This window comes from Nicrophorus vespilloides, unplaced genomic scaffold, assembly GCF_001412225.1.
Source record: "Nicrophorus vespilloides isolate i.1.1-1 unplaced genomic scaffold, Nicve_v1.0, whole genome shotgun sequence".
In the NCBI taxonomy this organism is placed as follows: domain Eukaryota; kingdom Metazoa; phylum Arthropoda; class Insecta; order Coleoptera; family Silphidae; genus Nicrophorus; species Nicrophorus vespilloides.
Window position 1 is genome coordinate 297,884 of NW_017100084.1, and position 23,425 is coordinate 321,308.

Sequence of the window (23,425 nt, forward strand, 5' to 3'; positions counted from 1 at the left end):
TACCGGGAGCCAAGGTTAAGGAAACCTTAGGGGTGTTGCGTGTGGCTATCCTTCGTAAACGTCGATGATTTACGTGTAAATTGCGCGACGAAACGCAGGAAGGCCGACGGCGGTAAATGAGAGCCGATATATTCAATAAATCGCGAGCGTAATTACGCAATCCCGCATGGAAAAACGTTTTCGGTGTTGCCGACGTCGTCTTCTCTTTTATTTTTCTTGTCGTTTCTTTTTTTGTTTCCCTCCTTCGATCCTCGCTCGTTTTAATTCCATTTAATAAGCGACATCCTTGCCCATTAACGCTGAAAGCAAAAGGAAATTCCCAAGCCTGTCGCTCAATATTTTGACAGCTAAATCATGAGGAATGGAATGAAACGAATCGATTCAGTTAAAAGCAAAGAATTCATATAAAAAATATTGTAGTATTTCGCGTTTACATGGAACTTAGTGATAGCGGTAAGCGAAATTAAGATAATTCAAGGACAGAGTTGTAAATACATAAGTTTCCTTTAAATATTCATTATATTTTAATACAAGTTCCACATGGTTCTACGCATTTTTTGTGTTTTATTTAATATTTACAATTCTATACAGTCCTCAATGTTATTGCGTCGCAGAATATGATTAAGTATAATTTTCTCTATTTAATTGAGAATTGCAGAAGGTATTGATATCAAATTAATTAGAATAAAAATCAAAATCTGCCACAATTTTGGCAATGAGTTGAACAGTTTTTTGACAGAGACAAAAAAATTATATAAGTAAAATATTGATTTATTATTAATAAATAATTTAAGTAATTCATTGATATGTCGGAACATTACAGATACACAATGTAATGAAAAAATTATACACTTTCAATGGTGTCCTCACAATATAATTTTCATGGTTATTGTCTTCGGAATTAAAAATTTCATCAAATTAAATGATTATTAATTACACATCACTACAAGATATGTTTGAAATTTAAATTAAATTTAAGGCTTCAGAAAAAAAATTTAATGTGAATGAAATTTGTTTTGTCTGTTACAATAATGATTATTTTTAATTTTTCAATTATTTCGATTTCTGTAATGCTTTGTTATTTTTGTATTAACTACGCTTCTAATGATGCCACCACACTACACATAATTTGTCTCCTATAAGTATAGTTTAGAAGAGCATTACAGATACTCATTTTTTTTTGAGTAGAAATAAAATATAATTTCATTGTGGACACAAATTTGTACAATACTAACTGTGGACAAATGCGGCTCTTTATTGAGTCAAGTGCGGCTCTCTTTGGCTCATTTTTTATGTGTTCTTATATGTGACTTGTGAAAATATGCAATTACAGTAAATAAAAAAAATGAATTTGTGTATCTATGTGTGGCTCTTTAAAAAATATAAAAAAATCGTATTGCGGCATCAAGTGTGTCACAGGGGTGGACTGTAGTCATAATTGAAATTTAGTCAGAATTTTAAAGTATAATATCGAAGAGTATTATAGATAAACAATGTTATTATTGTAATTGCTATATTATTGAATTATGGATTAAAAAAACTGAAGTAATTGGATCAATCGCATAAACTTCAAAGTAATATGATGTACAAAGAGAATGAGCGAACGTTTTAATTGAGCGTTGCGTGAAATTCGGTGGTGTCCTCGTTGTTGTATATAATTTTTTTTGTTGTTTTTTCGTTGTCGATTGGGTGTTGTTGTTGTGGCCGAAATTGAGGCAGCCACTCTTTAAATGTCAAAGCCATTACGCCACCGCCGATATGTTCCGTCTGAGCTGCCGATTCGTATGCAGTTAATCTGCGAAAGTGAATGATTTAACGAAACAGGAGATCTTGGGCTTGTCGTACTCTTTCTCGCCTGTCCAGTCAAGTCCAGTCCAGGCCAAGCCGAGCCAGAGGCGCGCGATATAACATATACGACGATCGCACAAAAAGGCAGCTTTCCAATTCACGAATTGGTGCTGAAAACTTTCGTCTTTCTCGGGGTCTTTCACCGATCCAAAGAACAAAACGAAAAAAAAAACAACAACAAAACTGTTGTTGAGGATGAGGTTGTGGATAAGTACCAGTGTACCAATACCAGTAGACAAGGTCTGCACCGAGAGAGGTACGAGATCGCGCCTTGGTTCCGGAGCGAGAGTGGCCTTGCAAAGGTTGCGATTATATCGTTAGCGCATTCATGCACAAGTCTTTCTAACAGTTTGTTTAGTATAAACAGAGCTGAGGCACGTCGCATGCATTTTAAAGGATGCGAAGCGCGACGGCGGCAACTGACGGCCAATTACGGACCGCAGGCCGCCGACCGCAAGGATCCTCTCCTCTCCGCGTCTCTGCCAGAATGGAAGCATCTCCAAAAGGTGGGGAGATCAGATCAGTTGAGAGAAGAGGAGAGCAGCAAAGAACCGGAGGAACGTCGAATGCAACTAACAAACCGAACTCAATAGAAATGTTATAGAAAGAAGCTCGAGCGAGTCGACCTAATGGAAAACAAATTGAGCTCGTGTGGGATCGTCACTTGACCGCGCTTTGAAAATCGGAGCAAAAAGAAGCTTCGACAACCAACCGCACGGACGATAAATAAATTTGTTCCCCGCAAATACGCACACAAACGTATACATATATACACACACACACATACGAACGTATACATACGCGGACAACGGCAAAGTGGACACACCTAGAAATATGTTTTTGCATTTTTGCGATTGTTTTTAATTTATTGGCGTTCGAGCATCTCGCGTATGCGTGAACTACTTTCGGGTCACCACATTGGAACACAACGCAATGCGATCTTTCCAATTACACACACATACACAACTATATATATATAAAGCAACACATGCACGCGCTCTGAAGAAAGAATAAAAATATATAAAAGAGACTGATCGAAACTTTCTTGCGCGAGTTTCTATTCGATCCAATAATAATAAATTAAATATAAAACTCCATAAACTGTGTACGCTCCTCTCCTTCCCTAATTAGCAAACCACAAAATTGCTTAAGGAGAAAATCATAGCAATAATCTTTATCAATTATTTCATGAAAATCCTATTGAAATATTTAACACAAAGATTTTGTTAAAAATATCTTTTTTTAAATAATAATATTTTTTACAATGCATTTATTAATTTATTAACAATTTAAATAATTGTTAAGTACTTGTCCGTTTGATTTGTACAATAGAAAATCTATACTACACACAATATACTTAGTATATATACTTGAAAAGTTACATAAGTTCTTATAACATGATGATATGCTACTCGTCAAGTATTTGTCCACTTTGTCTTGCGCAAGTAGACATATGACAATATTTACAAAATGTTACGGGATAGGCATTATTTGTTGAAAGTAGATACATCTAGTAATACTACAAATAATACTTTACATGTTTCGTTCGATTTGTACAATTAATCTATATGAAGTTATGAAACGTTCTTTAATTACGTTATAATTAATAACGTTTAATTAACGTATAATTAATATTGATGTTATAAGAACATTGATAATCGATTCAATTGTTAACAAAATATTAATAATATTATTAATTAAATTCGAGTTGTTATATAAATTAAAGAGTTGTTTTGATAATTTAAATGGTTATATTATGATTTAAACAGATGATATTTTCTGAGAAACGTTTGTAAGTAAAAACACTTTTAATTTTAAAGATGAGCAGTGAAGGAAGAAGTACCTAACTTGATGACCAATCGTTGGCGTAATAAAGAAGTTTATTATTGTAATTAAGATTGTTTTCTTCAAATATTGTTATTCTCTTTGAGGCGTTTAATAAATATTTCATTTCACGCGTATCACTTACACACTCACTCTTCATGTAACGACATCGGCTCTTGTATTCTGAAAATTCTGTATGATTCACGCGTGAAAGTCGACACGACATTAAGTCGCACATTCTGCCTTTGATGTTTGCACATACATAGCAAATACATAGATAGAAAAAAAATATGTATGTATACAGACGCGCGAGATGAAAAGTTAAATGATTATTACATAAGATAGAAAATACAGAAGCCCGAAGTAGAAAAGTATAGTTAAATTCCTGAAATTCTTTTATAAATTATAACAAAAAAGTACTGACTTTTTCACAATTTTCTCTTTCTGTCTAAAGTCAGCAATAATTTCCGCCAATAACCCGAAATATTCTAAACCGGACTAATCGAGGAACTAAATACATAAAAAACGCACAAAACGAGACTTGACATTTACGCTTTACGAATTTATTTCGGTCTAAATACAGTAAAAAATTCCGCCAATAACTTGGAATGTTTGAAACTGGACTAATAGAGGAACTAAATACATAAAAAACGCACAAAACGAGACTTGACTTTTACGCTTTACGAATTTATTTCTGTCTAAATACAGTAAAAAAATCCGCCAATAACTTGGAATTTTTGAAACCGCACTAATAGAAGAACTAAATACATACAAAAAAAACCCGCACAAAACGAGACTTGACTGAGAACAAATCTTAATATTTAGTTTGTTTTGTAATTTTCAAACCGGAATTCAGCATTGAAAATGCAATTTTTCAATCAAGTAATTTTCGACAAAAATCACATAAATTATTTACTTTTATTTTGCTTAATTACATACATACAAATAAATTTTGATGTTAAAATTAATGAAATTAATTACTTTTTTTTGGAAAAGCCAATAATTATGCTCTTCTTATTTAATTGGATTATGTAAAGAAAAAAGCAAAAAAAAATCATAAATAAGTCAAAAAATATTAAATGTAGACAAATTTTATGTGAATAGTAAAAATAATTTCATTTTAATTTAATTTATCTTAATTATATAAATTAAGTAAATGAAATAGATGATTTGAAGTAATTTTAAAGATTGTATGAAATAATGAGAAAAGTGAATATACTAATTGCTGTATTTTATTGTATGATGCGTGTATATTAATTATAAAGTAATGCGTGTTGGGAGATTGTCCAAAGCAATGAAGGTGAATTCATTAAAACGATCATCGTTTTATATACATACACTCAATCTCGATTATAGCGACATAAGGTCAACATGATGCCAATTAAAATCATTCATAATTATAAACGTCACAGAAATTTTCTGTCACTTTTATCACTATTATAATATTTCATTCAGAATTATTTATTTTTAACGAACTATGTATATATTTTTTTTTATTAATTAAAAATACAATTTTCAATATAAATCAATTAATTAACGTAAATCAATTGAAAATCAAAAATTTTTATTATTCAAAAAATAATAAATTTTCTGTATTTAACACTAAACCAACCATGAGCGCTCACGGTAGGAAAAGGTATACATGAAGTGTAGGTAGATTTAGTGTTAACAAAATTGTCTAATATTAATGAAAAGTAGGGAGAAAAATTAAATTTAACCAACAAGAAAAGAAATCAAATCATTATCAGACTAATTATTTGTTTTTTAAAAAAACTTGTCTCAAATAATTAAAAAAGTCGTAAATGAAAAAAAAAACATATTAATGTAAATATATTTTCTATATTAAATTGCCTAATGAATTAAGTAGAATTGAAAAATTTTTCAAAAAAATTATTTGAAATATAAAATCGATTAATTGGTACAAATCAATTGAAAATCAATATGTTGTATTAAAAATAATAATTTTAAATTTTCTTTATTTAACAAAATTGTGTAATATCAATGAAGACTAGGGATACAAATGAAATTCAATCAACAAAATCTTCAAAACATGTCTTAAATAAAAACAAATTTTAATGGGTATATAATATAATATGTTTTATTTATTGAATTGTCTAATTAATTAAGTAAAAAAAAAACTGAAAGCAAATGTGAAATATTTCTTGAAAATTTCTTTGAAATAAAGAGTAAACTATAATTGGTTTAAAGTGAATACAGTGTCTGAAGATTGTCTGGAGCATTGTTGATGTCGTGTGAAGTCACGAGCAGGAAAGGCCGACGAAGCAACGTACGAAACGAAATACAACAACAACAATGAAACGAAGAGACGAAAATGATGCGGTGAAAGCAATTGAAAAGAGAGACCAATCAATTTACGGCCATTAACGGACGTCTTAGAAATGCGTCCTGCGGTAAACGTAAATTATTCAAATGATATGTAAAGAATTTTTAATTCCTTGTCCTTATATAAACAATATTATATATATACTTTGTATATATATATTTTTTCCCCTTTTCATTGCCTTTTCATCTCTCTCATGCAGACACCCCATGACTGTAAACCTTTCTCGTTCTGGCCTTTAACATTCTCCGCTTTTGGCTTTTCGGGCCACCAAAAAAGAAACAAAAAACACATATATGTGCGGTGCTGCCCCTTCATCTTTAGCTTCCTCTCCTCCCGCTCGTCCATCGCGGAGGATTATATATATAGAGAGAGATATATGTGAATGTATGCGTGCTTCAGTTCTTTTTTTTTCGATGTTGAAAAATCTTAAGAGAATGCAGCCGTGTACTCGAGAGGAATGACCTATACCTGAAGCGCCAAAAACCAGTTTTTCGCTTTTAAACGCGAATAAGAAAAAGAGCAGGACGAAACAAAAAAAAAGAAAGTTCAAATCCGTATTATTAGTATTATAATGCTAGTATTATAATGACAATTGAAAGGACCGAGCAGACGGGGTCCGGCTGTCCCCCCCAAAAAAAAAACTTTGTTAAATTGGGTTAACACGCCACCAGCGAAGGAAGAGAGCGTCGAAGGATCTGGAATCCTTTAAAACAATGGTAGCGAATCGTTTTACTTACGCTTAGATGCTTGGGGGTTGGTGGAAGCAAATGCCTCATGGGGGGCGGCGCTCAGAACATACCTGGAAAAGGAGAAGCGTTAGAAGAGAAACAAACAAAAAATAATAATAATAACAGAGAAAAGCAGTTAAATTCAATTTTCTAACGCTGTTTTAATGTGCAGATTCTGTTTTCGTTCTATTTACTAGCATCATCCTTTCATACTGGTGCGGACACAGCCGAGCGCACCGCGTGGATCCGTTTCGTAATTTGTCAAGAGGGGGATTCCCCGACAATGGGCTTGAGTAAACATGCCACATACATCTCTATGCATATAAATCATTTATTATTTTCACCCCTTTCTTCCTTACATACGTACACATACACATGCATCGCCGATGGCCGGATTTAATGCTCTGCCTTCGCAACCCCATCACGTCCATGCATATGGCCCTGGGTGTTTTTCTCATGCGAAGCTATGTTCCTTCAACCCTTTGCAGCTATAAACGTCAGTTGGGCCCGCACTGACGTTTTAATTTATTAACATTTCCAACACGTTCGCCATCACAGGTATAGGTATACCTATACACATCATTTCCTTCTACTTTTTTTCTTAAATTAATATCCCTTAAAAACCACAATCATCAATCTCGGCGCACATTAAATCCGTCTTCTCGGAACCTCCTTTTCCCATGCCGTTTTTATCTCTTAATTGGACCCCCCTCGATTTATTGTCTCTGTCCTCCCATCGTCCAAGACAACCGCGACCGTAATTAAATTATATAAATAATTAGTCGACCGCGATACGCGCGTCCACAAATTCTGCAAATTTATAGCTCGAACTCAAGATAAAAAAATCAAATCACACAAACTTTCCGTATTACAATGTGTGCAATTTCTTTCCAGTTACAATATTAAAATAAATTTGGTACTACTTTCATAGCAACATTCATAGCAATTTTTTGTTTCTTATATAATATAAATTTATGGAAACAAAAAAAATGATTATTTCATATTTTATTTAAACTAATTTATTGACCACAACTTTTTGTATTTCTCAATTTTTTAATACACCTCGTTTTACACGTTTTCACTTTTACACGGTTTAAAAAATATCTAAAATAACACATACTTTCTTTACACGTCCTATGCGTTTTTCTATACTTTTCGATTTACATGGTCTACATTCAAAAAGTTACAATTTCGATTTACACGTTTTTCTACTACACTTACATAATAATAGTAATTACAGTAATAGAAAATATGAAGTTTGTCATTGTGTTATTAAACAAAAAAATAAGGAAAATGCGAAGAATTTTTTTTATCAATTCATTTAATAAATTTTAATAAAATTAATTACAATAATCGATCACGTAGATGAACAGTGAATTAAATTGTACGTTACGTAACATCGATTCTTTATATTTTTTTATTCATTAAACGATTCTGTGATTCAATCAATCATCCGTTTTTATTTTGATTTCATAATCGTAATTTGACATTTAAACGCACGCTGTGAAATTATAATTAAGGAAAAAAAATTGGTAAAAAAAGTAAAATAAAATAGTAGCACTGTCAATTGATAATAGCGCAAGTTACATAACATTAATAAATAAGTAAATGCTGATTGGATTTTCCGAGTTTTCACGATCCGATTAACCATTCTGTGCACAGTTACGTTACGGTACGGCGATTGTGATAAGTTATTGCCTTAATAGCAATGTAATAGCTTCTGAAGGATACGAGAGGTGTGTGCCGTAATTTACATTTTTACGTGACCAGGGTGATTTTCGAGAATCTCGTCTTTTATGCATGCATTCGGTATTACATCATGGATCCCTTACGAACGAAACAACCTTCCCTTAGAAATCTTATATAACTTCTTTTTTTTTCTTGTGCTCGAATTTTTACTGAAGGTAAGCTAATAAAACCAGTTTTGAACTATTGGGGTCGATTTTATGAAAGAGTTGTATATAAAAAAATAATAAATTTCCTCTTCTCAATTTTCGAACAACCGCTTAGATTCGTGAAAGCTTTTTGAGCGAACTAACGTACAAATATTCGAACAAACGTACAATGTACTTCTTTTTTCGTCTAAATATTATTTTAAGTAAAAATATTAAAATTTATGATACTGTAAAAATTATGTACGTTAACTGAATGCTTTCTGTATTTATTATATTTATTTCATTTTTTACAATAAAATTATACTAATTGTTTAATATAATACTGAAACAAAAATAAAAATGGATGAAAAGTATGAAATTTCGTAAGCAATGTGTACGTTCGTGTGAACATCGAGTACGTTTGTGCGAACAAGTGCGCATTTACAATTATGTTACATTTTAATGGAAATTCGATTATCTCTAGTTTAGAATATAGTTTTTTGTATACGAATTATGTACGTTAACTAAGTGCTTGCTGTACTATTAAATTATTCTAAATGTTCAATGTAATTGCGTTAAGGATCAAAACGTATTAATTGATTTAGTGAGAGAGTAATCAGGGGTTTCTTATTGATTTGTCGTTAACTGTCAATGTGTCAATAGGAAGGTAATTAGAGTTGCTGAAGCAGGGTGAAAGGTATGAAAAGGAAGGTCGCAGCATGATGTAGAGTCCGATGGGGTCCCAATTAGAGAAGTCCAGTGGGCCAAGTACGAATCAGGGATGAGGATTCGAGGTGGCAGAGGTGACAAAGTGCGTCGCGAGTCATACTTCCGAAACTAGCGAAGGAAACCAGTTATAATAGAGTACGAGCACTCTACAAAAAGCGCGTTGAGGTAGGCTTCAATAATGCAAGTTGAAGAGCGACTTCTAAGTGCTGCCTGCACCGCTGACTGCCGGGGTGACCTAAAACAGGAATATCAACTGCGAGAGGCCGCGTGCGCCAGGTACACCCACACCTGTGCGGCGTGCAATCGCACACAAGGTATGACCGGTCATAGCGCCACCGATCCGGACCCGTTCCGACCCCAACCTCGACCCCGAGAACACCTCGTGCAACATAACCTCCCCGACCCGGCATCCACCGTTGGCAATCGTCAAATTCATGGCGATGACCACTGAAACATCTTCCACTCTCTCTCTATCGTGAGTATCAACTACTCTCTCAGACAACCGTTCTCTCCCTAGCACGTGGATGGCCATGAATAGTAGTAATAGTAATCATATGTAGTACTGCACTTGCCAGCCGCATTTCGCAACTTTTTTGCGCGCCTTGTGCTCGCTCTAGCTAAGGCATGGCCATCATACCTGTTCCGGGATCCGGTCACTGTGTTATTCCCTTCAGCGGCATATACAAATCGTCGAACAAACGGACTTACTTTGAGGTATTGAAGGCGCCGTCTCCACCACCTCTGGTATAAATATCAATAAGCGCTATTACGATCTTCATATCATTTCCACACAAGCTAAGTATCATCAATTCGATTCCGCTTAATGGGGACTAGTATATTTGTCCAAATTATCCCAATTTCCATTTGATATTTCCTCGGTTTTGTCCCTAATAAGCGGCTGTTCTGATCATCAGTTGAATGTACGTATTACTCAAAACGTAGATCGTGTAAAAAATAAGAAACGATCGTTACGCAACGTGAATTTGTATTAGTTAACTTTACATTTGGATCACGATTTTAAAGACAGCAGTAAAACGATACACAATTATCATTATATTACTACAAGCGAACCGCGCTTTATAATGACGGTGCATTTGTATTTGTTATGAGGTTTCTCTTTACCACGTGGTCACTCTGCCGTGCCGTGTGTAGCAGTAGCAAATTACTTCATTCCGCTTCTGGTATTTCCATAGTTAATCGTCGACAAACTTCTAAAAATGTTTTCATTATAACCAAAACAATAATTACAAATCTTGTCCTGATGTTTCAATCATTTTTACGCACTAATAATATTATTTTTCTCAACACAATTTGTTACAATTTACTTTGTTATAAGAATAAATCTAACAATTAACGTGTTGTAAAATTATTATTAAATTAAAACTTAATTATATAAAAAAAAAACAGTGTAATAAAATAATTGGATAACGCACGCTACGTTTATGCATTTTTACAATCTTCACGTGTAAATCATGTTCGTATTATGAACTATGCAAATTCAAAACTCGTTACACAATCATAATCATTTATGCGAACAAAACTATCGTTACAGAAACAATATTATCGTCATTGGTTGTTTTATGCCGTAATTGTAGTAGAAACGACTAAATGCGTTATTGTTAAGATATCTGCGCACTTTGCAATACTCATTCAAAATTCATTATTAGTCTTTCGTATAAAAGCTTGCTCGTATAAAATTCACATTAATAAATGCGATATGAAAATTTATTACGTAACATTACAAATAATAATGATTGCATTAACAGTTTTAATACAAGATTTGTAATGTTTTCATTCATTGATGATTTCTTATAAATTAACTATTTCTTCATCAATTTTTCACAGAATATTAATCATTTTTATTACAACAGCCTCACAATAATAATTAAGTGATGTAAAGCAATAATTTTCATATATTATTCAAATTATAAAAAAAAATATTTTAAAAAAAATATAATTGAAATAAATCTTCAAAATTTTGGAATTACGTAGTTATTACGCAGTATCTGGATACCAAAGAATTGCAGCAAATGTGCATGAGTTTAAAAGTTTATTTTCGTTACGTTTATGCACATGACTATCATTGAAAAACTGAAGGTATAATAGTTTCAAATATTGTTTTTTTTAAGCAAAAGCATGTTGCGTGTGAACATCTTTACGCACAATTAATTGCATTTACGTTTAACTTTAGAATTGTCTATTATTAATCTTTTTTTTAAATTAGATATATAATTAGTCATGAAGATTATCTTTTAAGTTGATTGGAGTAGTTTTGTTTTAAATCGGATTGTAAACGTTTCATTCAGACCCAAAACAAAAACGGGTTCGTGTTCTAAAGTAGCGTTGATATCTCCAGCTTAAACCAGGCAATTCCTCAGAAAAGATAGAAATTAAACGATTTTAATTATCATAATCTAATCAAAAGTGATTATATTTGCATGGTATTTATTTAACACGATTTTTGAAATAACACGATCCAAAATAATATACGGATTATTTCGTTTGTACTTGATTGAAAATAATGATATCGATATTTTTAAACCTAATTTTTTTTACGCGGTTTCGAAGAACACTATTTTAAATTATGTCTTTTTTACTTGTTTCAACGTGCTCTTAAGAAAATATTTATTATGTAAAATTATATTTCAAAGTATTTATTAGAAAATAGAGATTTTTACACGGTTTCGCAATAACACGATAAAAAATACAGATTATTTCGTTTGTACTTGATTGAAATTGCTTTGGAAAATAGTGATTTCAATATTATTAAACGGTAAATAAATTACGTATTTATTTATTTATTTATTTATTTATAATCAAATGTATATATTAGAAAATAGTGATTTCGAGTCTTAGAAGTTATAGTTCTATTGTGAGTAGAAGCAAAACCAATGCGTTATTGCGTAACTTTGATGGTGGTGGTATCAGTGTATTTCATAGGAAAATTTGACGCAAACGTCACGGAAATTGCATGCAATTCTAAGAGTTATTACCACCGATAAGCGTAATGCTACATTGATATATGACCCTTAATGAATCAATTGGAAACAATTTCACTATCGATATCAGCTGCAATGAAGGAAACAATAGATCATTAAAATTACCGAGTCTCGTAAATCATATTATACGCAAAACATATTTGATATCGATTAAGTTGCAACTGGCATATAGAACTGAATTTCTTTTGAGGATACATGAAGGATTCCGATACAGAGTTTTACGTAGACGAAACGGGAAAGGACTAATCGCAAATGACGAAATTCCATTAATTTCCCCATAAATACGATAAGAGCGTGTTTGTGTGTGTGTGCGTTGTAGAACAGGCAACAGCGTCGGCTAACAACAACAATAAAAAAAGGTCTGTAGACCATTGAAAATAACGCGACCTAGCTGCTGCTGCTGCTACGGGTTGGTTTTATGGACGGCCGTTGATATTTCCTAGAGAGAGTTATATCGTTCTAGGATAATGTTGGCTAGAGAAATGAAGTGGTGTCCAAGCGATCGTATGTGTTTGCGAGTGCAGATACAGATACAGCTGCCACACCCAATCTATTCAGATATTGAACAAACGGCCCACTAAATATACAACAGTAAAACCAATTAATGGATATCGTCGAGTTGGCGACCATACGTTTTATACCATGCTACATATATATGTATTTGTACGTATATACATACATATATATTTATAAGTGTGTATGTGTACGTATACGCGTTGTCCTGAAAAAGGTGAAGGGCGATTTCGAAACCGCATACTTCGTGTCCATTACAAGAAAGAATGAGCGAGCGAGCCGTGCGTGTGTCTGTATGTATGTGAGTGTGTGTGTGTGCGCGAGAAAGAGAAACGTGTATGATATACGTTGTATGTGTGTTGGATATTTTTTTTGTCGGTTTGCTCGTGTTGTGTGTGTGTGAGTGTTCGAACAGCGAGTCCAGGTTTTTCGATGCGGAGAGGCCAAACCTAGGTCGCATCCCGGTAGGACAAGCTGATGATTTTTCTTCTTTCCTCTCCCAACTTTTTCTTTCTCCTCTCTATCATTTTTTATTTATTTATTTTTTCTCCTCATCTCGATTCAGGTGTCGAACGGCGACGTATTTCTTACGGTAAAATTAATCTTTGACCTTTACGATCGCCAAGGCTGAAGGATGTGTGGACCGTCTGGGAGGTGTCCGGGGTGAAGGGAATCGTATCTCTGTGTAAGTACGCTTGTGTGCGTGAGCGTATACGAACACATATACACATGTGTGTGTGTTTGTGAGGCTGCAAGCTCGGGCCGATGAGGCCGCGGGCCAATCGGCTCGAGAGGCGCGGGCGCGGCTCCAACATCTCTGCTCTCCGTCTACCGATTTTGCCTTCTCTACCTGTGCGCCGTTGCCACTGCATCCGTCAAGAATTTCTTCTCGTTGCCTTCTTCCTCTTCATCTATAACCGTAGCCTCCTCCCCGTCCCGCAGCAAGGGAGGCCGGTTTTCTATTTATGTTTCTTCGAACCCCTTGCATCTACGGAGAGGAGCGCTAACAGGGAAGTCGTCATCACCGACCAGAGCAGACCGGACCGGACTGTCCCGGTACGGTACGGGTACATGTGATTTATGCTAACTGCGCTCAGCAGCGCATCCGCAATTAACGAAAGCGCGCGCGAGCGCTAATCCTAATCCCGGGCGTCGCGACGCTAGAATCCGCTTTATCCGCTAACTCTTTCCAACCCCGACGCCACCATCATCATTATTGTCCTCCCATTGCGTTCTTCATCTCTCGCGGCCGACCTCAGGTAGAAAGGAATCGGAACGCGTAGCGCGGCGGCATCAGAGCATCATCCCATCATCCTCGCCTGACCGTGTGTTTCGCCGGAGCCGTGTGGACTCGGCGCGTTAAGGTTCAAGGTAACTTTAGTAAAATAATAACATTCAGTTAAGCTAACCGAGGCCGCTGAGAGTTCCACAGATCCGGCGGCTGCGTTCTCTCTCTCTCACAAACACATAGTCTTCTTTCTCTCGCTCAATCACTCGGTATAGGCTAAGGGCTGTACACTAGACACTGGGCTAGATCAAAAATTCATCCAGATCTTGGTGCCCATCAACCGAAGCTCCCGATGCCCGTCACCATAAAAATACCAACAAACAAACATGCATTCCAAATATTTATATAATGACGATGGTAATTAGCGAGTGTAATTGCCCTCAGGATGCGACGACGACAACGAAATCTATATTGGTGCAAGCAACATTATAACTATTGATTATTATTATTATTGTTATTATAATTATTTCATATGGTATCTATACATTTCTATAGATGTGTGTATATATGAATGTAGATACATATAGGAGCGGTGTGGCTGTAATAACCTTGAGGTGTTTTGTGTAGCCCGAGATTTCGCTCGGTTGCCTTACTTATGCTGCCAGTATTGGTTTCGCCGCCGTTTTTCTCTCTATCTCTCTCTTTCACAATCTCTCACTTTCAATCTTTCTCTCTTTACTTTTTAATGATGTATTTATTTTTAGAGGCACATACCTGATTCCGACGACGGGGACGGACATGTCCTCGACGAGCTCAGAGAGCACCAGGACGGTGGTGGCGGGCACCTGGTTCTGGGGATACTGCAAAAGACCCTGTCCGTTGCCTTGGAGCACCACGGAGACGGTATTAGCATCGCCTGCGCCTGTTGCTACCATCGGTTGTCCATCGACGAGCACATCCGCGATCTGATGGGTGCCGTGCATTTGGTGGTGGGCATTGATGTTGTTGATCGTGATCTCCCTGGAGCTGTCTGCGGAGTAGATCTCGACGCCCTTCTGATCCGGCGCCGTCGTGTATATGACCGTCTTGTTGCCGTCCTCGTAGATCAGGTCTATGGGGGCGTCGTGCTTGTCGTCGTGTCCGTAGATGTCGTCGTCCTTCTCGTACATGACTTCAGTCTTAACCTGAGTGTATATCGGTGAGGTGGTGATGGCACGTTTCTGATCCATTTCTTTCTTGAGCTCGATCACGTTGACGGGGGTCATAGTGGCCAGCATGGCAGGTGGACTAGGCGCGTCGCGCATCGGAGATCTGTTAGCCGGCGACGCCTGGGGTGGCGGCGGCGACATCATGCTGACGTCCGACACCATCGGCGGCGAGGAATTCGATCCGGACATATTCTCAATGTTGCGTCGCGTCATATTTTAATTCCTTTATTATATTATTATTATTATTCTCTTTTATGAATTCAATGTTTTCTTTCAAATTATTTTATGTTATTTAATTTAATTTTTTATTTATTATGGCTTGGGGTCTATCACAGAGTTCACTTTGCACGATTAGCGAAAATAACAAAATAAGAAGAATGTAATAAAGAGAAAAAAATTCGCTTCAGCAACAACAAACAACAACAAATTGTAATGCTTTGCTTAATCCGCAATTACTTTGCTACTGATAATAATAATATATTTATATATTGCACTTGTTTACTTTTTCGTTCTTATATATGGCACTTTTATGGCTTGTTAGTGAAACTTTGGGATGTCGGGTGTGTCTCTAGAGGTTCTCCGTATTTATATCTTTGTTATATTAATTATTATTAATAATTGTTGAGCGTTTTTCCTATGGTCGCGTCCTTTTTCTTCCTAATGGCAACCTGGAAATCAAATAGAGTAGTTTCATTATAGAGTCACGGCTGTTGATCGGGTTTAGGCACTGCCAGCGTCCGGAACTCCACGTGCGGCCGGACAGGTTTGACAGCCATATGGGTGTAGTGTAGTGCAACCGACGTCTACCACGAGGGGGTGGCTCGGCTCGAACCGGTTACGTGTTGCTAACTGTTTTCGGTCGGGAAGTTATTCGCGCGCGTGGACAATGGTCAATCGATTAATATTCCGGAGACGACGCCGGCGTCCATTGGCTCGCAGCCATCGGCTTCGATTATTGGCCGCCCCGCGACCAATCATCGTAAAGGCATCGCTTGATTATCATTATTATCATCAATTCTAATATTGCTAATATTACAAGCGTTACCGAAACGCTGCAATTAACAAATTGTTTATTTACGTTGCAACGAATGTCGGAAATGATTTGTTTTTGAAAAAGCTTTGTTGTTGTGGCGCCAAAATGCCGGCGCTCCAACCGGTGTGGTGTGCCTGATGCACTTGTTGCCGGAATCTGACGGTACACTGCAGGTAAACTAGTTGGGGCGTCACAGTCGCCATTCAAGATCAAGTATTAGCAAATACTTGATGAACAGGTCTGGCCTGGCCGACCGGTGGTATAACAGGTACTATTGTGGCCATTCAATATTCAAAACAATAACAAAAAGCCCCCATGCATTCACGTAGTTTTCGGTGCGCCGCGGAACGGCTCGGGGACGCCGCGCCTCGCTCCTGGTGCCCAAGCGTCTCTTCGATTCTTGGATACCATGAAAAACCATGGCACGGCACGGTACGCGGGGGTCAGTTCTCATCATCTCCATCGTCTCTGTTTGCTCGGAGATCTTTGTTTGCATTGCGCCCGTCTGCTCAGCTTGTTTACCGAATTTTTTAGCGTCGCCGAACTTAGTCATAAACTTGGAGGTTTACCTTTGTTTGATCTGATGTCACTGCGGAGTGCGGCGGTCACTTGTGCGGATGCTCGGGCACAACAACAACAACAACGGGAACAACAACAGCGGCAACGAGAACAACACACTGCCCGGTGGAGAAATCCATGTTCAGAGCATTTTGACAACTTGAACATTCCCTGATACAATTGAGTATTTTTAATCACATACTAGCGTCTACAGGTGTTTCCAACTAATACTCTACTGACTGTTAGTGCGGCGACTCAAAGCCGATCACAGGTATGAGGCCTAGCGAACAGAAACGATCGAAAATCGACTAACGTGTGTCGCCATCGCGCCGCTCTTCGGGCTGTCGGTGAGGTGCACGAGGCTGTGGGCCGTTTGTCTGCGCTTGGACCGATCGGTTGTTTGTTGTGCTGCGCCCCCGGCCGTCCCGCCGCCCGGCGCGCCCATCCCATCTCGCTTGCACCCATCGCCAATGCACAGCACCTACGTGGGAGTATGAGACAGAAGCTACCCTCCACCTCACCACTCTTCGCTTCACCTCACCTCACCACTCCGCAGCTCAGGTGTGTGGAATCATGGCCGCTGCCCAGGTTTTCGGGGGGAATCTGTTGCCCCCTCGTCCTGTCTCCATCCTCCAGCGGCCCAGCGAGCTGAAAAAGGATGCCCATAGTTTCACCTGCATGACTTGCCGGACTGCACTCGGATAACCGACGGTGGAGGGAAATAAAGCGATTGAAAATAAAACGACCATCAACGACGACGACGACCACGGCGACGACCAAAAGAAAGAAAGACACACACACATCCATACAAACACATATATATATATGTACAAATACACACACACACTCATACATATACAACTCGCTCGTTCGCATCTCGAGGAGGAGAGAAATAGGAACAATAAGAAGTAAAAGTATAAGGCCAGACATGCCTAGGGCGATCCAGGCGTGTTCTCAAATACAGCAGTCGTGGTTCATGAACTGGGATGAGATACACCACCGCAACGCCGTCGGTCCATCCATCCATTCATTGCTTCAGCCTCCCCTGAAAAAAACCCCAAAGGAGAATCGCAGAAATAAGTAAAGTGAGAAATTAAAAGGAGGCGCAAATGCCACCCCCTTGCCACCATAGTCCTCTCAATTTGAAATGGCTGCGGTGCGGTGCATGCAGGCCCAGCGCTTCTGTACCGACCGCTCCGGGAGATCTTAACGCTGGCGCACGCTACGAACCCAGAGAGCTCGCACTCAAATTTATACAGAGAAACAACGCACACATACACATGCACACATCCATATGTACGTGTCCTTCGTTGACCTTCACATTTTACACGATTGTGCCAGGAGATTGTATCTACATATGGAAATGCTCGTTTAAGGTTATGAATTTTTGATTAATATCTGCATCAACGTGTGTGCTCGGTGCGCTCAAAAAGAATAACAACGGAGGCAAAAAGGAAGAATAACAACAACAACAAACAATACAACCAACAACATATGAAATAATATATATATATATATATAAATATGAGCAGAACATCGCTTGAATCGACAAATCAAAACGAGCAGTCGTGCAATACAATTTGTTTAGTTGAGTATGCACCGTTTTGTTTCTTCTTCTCCCTCGCATCACGTCCAATTAGAATCGGAAATCGGGAAAGCGCGTTCTCGCAATGGCGCACTGCCATGGCCAATGGTGGCCGTGCGATGGATCCGTGCAATAAGCACGCGTACCCCGACATACGACCGTCGCTCTTTACTCGTTGCATTATTCATGTAACACTCACACAAATACACACGTACATGTCGATAATTGCAATTCATCATCATTTAACTAGTCTAGATTTTCGCTCGAAATTAAAAATCACCAATAACTAGTTTATTTTACCAGCGCAGCCAACAAGGCAACTAAAGCAAGGTTCATTCATCGCTCAGTCCGTCTGACATTCTATTAGTAGCATCTGTTTTTGTTAGGAGTTATTCCTCCTGATACGTGTATTATTGACTATTCTTTCTATTCAAAATATTCTATTTGTTCTTTGCTCCCAATAAATAATTGTCCAATAAATAAGTATAATAATAGATTTATTGACAAAAACAATACATGAACAGACATAAAAATAGAAAACAAGCATAATTGAATCAAAATGGACAAAAATTCCCAATCAATTATTGCAATAAAATAATGTTTATTGTTGTTGTGCAATCCAATTTAAATATTATTGAAATTATTAATGATGATTTATATGGTTTTAATGTGTTTTTTTTGTAATTATTGAAATAATTATTTTTCTTAGAAATTATTTTTCGTTGAGTTGCGGTTTGTAGACGCATTGCAGGATTCGCTGGAAAATCTGTCGTAAACCGAGGTATGGGTAAACAAGGAAAGACAAAAAAAAGAGAAAGACCTTATATATTTTTCTCTTTATTTTCCTTGACGTTGTCCTTTTCTTGTTCTGCTTGATTTTTTTGGAAAACGGCTTTTGTTGTTTTGGAACTTTCACCGTTCGGTTAGTTAATCACCTTCACTTCCACACACACTGAAATTGGCATTTAAAGCCGCTGCACTTTATTATATTTGGCAGCCCGACGAAATGTCACACATATACAGATGTACGTGCATACATGTATGTATACGTGTATATACACGCGCGGCAGACATAACAACTCATACGAGCCGCATAATAATGATGAAAGTCCACGTCCGAAAACCATGAAATAACAATTCCCGGACGCTTAAACACATACTTAAAAGGCCGTTTATTTTAACCACCCGAACGGCCCTTGAATAATTCCCACTTAATTATCCTGAGATGCAGAAACTCATTGTTTTCAATGAAATTTCAATTCTATCAATAATTATTACCAAATTCTCGTTTAAACCTAATTTCGTTATACTACATTTTCCAACAATATTCTTAAAAACAACAAGAAACAAATTGACATATTTTCTTAATGTTACATTATTAATGTTACTCATATTTTTTTCTTTTTTTTTTTTATTATTTACAAAGCAATATATCTACAATAAAAAGAAAAACAGATAACATGGTCTAGTTCTGGGCTTAATAATGAGAAAAATTAAAAATATATATTGGAGATTGATCCAGCGACCAAATTCACATACACGCAAACAAGCCTTGTTATCAATTTAGGCACTAACACTAACTTTAAAAGCGATTAGCGAGGTCCTGTGATTTCTTATATAAAGATCTCTCTAAAAGATTCTAACTTCCACAAAAAAATCATCTTAACTTAAATTTGTTTCTAAATTGAAATTTGATAGAAAATGTTCATTGATTTGACTTATAAAATGATTCGACTTTTGATATGTCAATGTAAAAACTACTTAAATTTTTGTTATTAGTTAAAATTAGTGTATTTCAAAAAGAAAATTTTAACATTTTGTTAAATTTATATTATCATTAAAAAATTTAATTGTGATAACTCTATAATTAAACGTACAATTATTTTTTATTGAAGGATAAATGCACGTGAGATAGGAATCAGGTAATTTAAGAATAGCAATTTTGAAGATGGATTAGATTAAAACAAACGTGACATTACTTAACTGTAACATTCCAATCTTTTGAAATACTTTTTAATTAGTAATAACATTACAATTCCATATAAATCCAATTAATTCAGTATAATAATAACAATATTTTTTTTAGACTTTGACACATTAAGACATATCTTAATAATAATAATAATTAGTTACAATGCAACCAAAGGGCTATCGACCTAAGTCTTTCCGCCCAGAGACACAAAAAACATAAATTGTTACAATAAATCATATAAATAAAATGCATTCTGAAATAAAAAGTAAGACGTACATTGCATATCTTATTTAACATTATTTTCGCATTTATTAAACGTATTTCTTTATTCAACTTAAATCTGCGTATTTACATTTAAAACCTATTGTTTCTAAGCTAAAATCGTTTAAACAAAAAAAAAACTAAAAATGTAGTTTTTTTAGCATGCGGACTTCGAGTTTATTTATGCTTACAAACATATTATTCGCAATGCTTAAATGTCAATAGAATTTATGATTCCTTTTACATCAATTTTTAATTTCCATATTCAAATCCTAGCTTTGCTCTTTTTTGACAAAACAGCAATAAAAAAAAACCGCAACTTTTAATTCAAAACTGATATTCTTAAATCAAAAAAAAATGTATTGTTTTCAAATTTGACTGTTTTATAAGTGATAATGTCAAAATATAGATCGGGACTTCTTGAAGAAACCAGATCTTGACCTATCTTAATACACTATTCTCAATATTGGCCTTTCCGAAAGATCACGCGTTACGTAAAGAGACACACAGACATTAACATCTCAGTGTTACGAATCGTCGTTATCTAACATTATCTTTGGTGTATCAATTCCAACAGAGTTAAGCAACGTTGGATTTGTATAATGGGAGCCCCGACCTGAGCTTAAGCGTGCTTTGCAATTGAAGATTAATAGATTGTTATGCAACAATCCCGATCTATCTTTCAAATGAAATACGATCGCTAATTACCAACGCGGATTACGTAACGGTTTGGTTGTGGAACAGCAAAGAGAAGTTTTACTCGACGTCGATCATCCATGGAGGCTTCTGCACATTTCGTAGACTTGCTTTCATTTGTCTACCACAACATCAACATAATCATCATCATCATCCTCTAACACTTTCCGTTTCTTGCTTTCTTTGCTCTCGCTCATTCGGAAAATTGTTTCGAATTAGCGTCGTTCAATAATAAAACGGTGACCGTGAATAAATTAATGGCCGAATTATTCTGGCAATTATTTTCGTGTTTTTACTGCTCCTTCACTTCGAGAACTTTCCATCTCCGTCTACGCTTGTATAAATATATACATATTTTTTTGTCCACCCTGAAGCTATGTTACTTCTACTTCCTTTTTGTTATACGTTCGAAGCCAATTGCGCAAAACTGTTGTTGTTGCTGTTGCTGTAACGAATTTTTGTTTTGACGCCAATTGATCATATTTTTTTTGAAACTTCGACGATGTTTCATTTAACAATTGTCTAGCCTCGATGCTGAATATGTTTCAATCATTTTCCAGTATACAAATTGCGAGATTTGTAAGTTGACCAACATTTTAATTTGTTTTTTTTTTTATATTTTTCTGGCATTTTGAAATAACCTTAATCATTAATATTAGGTTCACTTACAAGTTATGTAATCGTTTATTTGTTATAACAATTTTATTTAATTTTGTTTTTTTTTTAAGAAAATGTGAAAACTCTGCATTTTCGATGAAACCAAAACTCACTACATTCCCTAAAAATCTAGCTTTCATATGCATTTTTGGATCGAATAACTGTTATTAGTTCAATAATGGTTTCAGAATAAGGATATGAAAGCTGGATTTAGGGAATCTATTATAGTTTTCGAGTTCGGTGAAACCAATACTCGCTACATTCCCTAGATCCAGCTTTCATATGCTTCTTTTGAAACCATTATTGAACTAATAATAGTTATTATTAATTTTTATAATTTGTAGTATATTATAATTGATAATAAAAACTTATCCTTGATTTGATGTCTACAATCCAATAATTCTCGGATTAGTAACTTTTTGTCAACTTTTAATGTTTATATGTAATTATGTTAATCACTACATAATACAGACAATTTGTACAGATATGAATCAAATTTATTAAATATTTAAATTACCTTATTTATTCAAATTTAAATACATTTTAACACTACTTTTATATAACAAAGATTTTTTTAACAACAATTTTCAACTCGACAATAGTTCTAAGTTGTAATACATACTTAATATCATTGCAAGTTTGAAGTTATGATATAACATTTTTTACTACTTTTATCATGAAACAAAATTCTAAAACATACTTGATTCAATACTGCAATAGATACTTAATAGCATTGTAAGTTTGAAGTTATGATATAACATTTTTTACTACTTTTATCATGACAAAATGTTCTAAAACACACTTGATTCAAACTGCAATAGATTCTTAATATCATTGCAAGTTTGAAGTTATGATATAACATTTTTTACTACGTTTATCATGACAAAGAGTTCTAAAACACACTTGATTCAATACTGCAATAGATTCTTAATATCATTGCAAGTTTGAAGTTATGATGTAACATTTTTTAATACTTTTATCAGGACAAAAAGTTCTAAAACACACTTGATTCAATACTGCAATAGATTCTTAATATCATTGCAAGTTTGAAGTTATGATATAACATTTTTTACTACTTTTATCATGACAAAAAGTTCTAAAACACACTTGATTCAATACTGCAATAGATTCTTAATATCATTGCAAGTTTGAAGTTATGATATAACATTTTTTACTACTTTTATCATGCAAAATGTTCTAAAACACACTTGATTCAAACTGCAATAGATCTTAATATCATTGTCAAGTTTAAGTTATGATATAACATTTTTTACTACTTTTATCATGACAAAAATTCTAAAACACACTTGATTCAATACTGCAATAGATACTTAATATCATTGCAAGATTTGAAGTTATGTATAACAT

General features: G+C 35.4%; 1 protein-coding gene across 2 annotated transcripts in view; it reads right to left on the reverse strand.

Moving 5' to 3' along the window:
- LOC108567094 (protein grainyhead) overlaps positions 1-17,220 on the reverse strand; it is a 42,804-nt gene extending 25,584 nt beyond the window's left edge. The window contains exons 1-2 of one of the 2 annotated variants that reach the window (XM_017927349.1): positions 16,898-17,220; positions 14,862-15,963 (exon numbers count right to left, since the gene is read on the reverse strand). In XM_017927349.1, coding sequence (XP_017782838.1) covers positions 14,862-15,508 — 647 coding nt within the window. In that variant the 5' untranslated portion in view covers positions 15,509-15,963; positions 16,898-17,220. The remainder of the gene's footprint in view (positions 1-14,861; positions 15,964-16,897) is intronic. The other variant, XM_017927350.1, reaches the window with a different exon arrangement.
- Between the last annotated feature and the right edge of the window lie 6,205 nt (positions 17,221-23,425).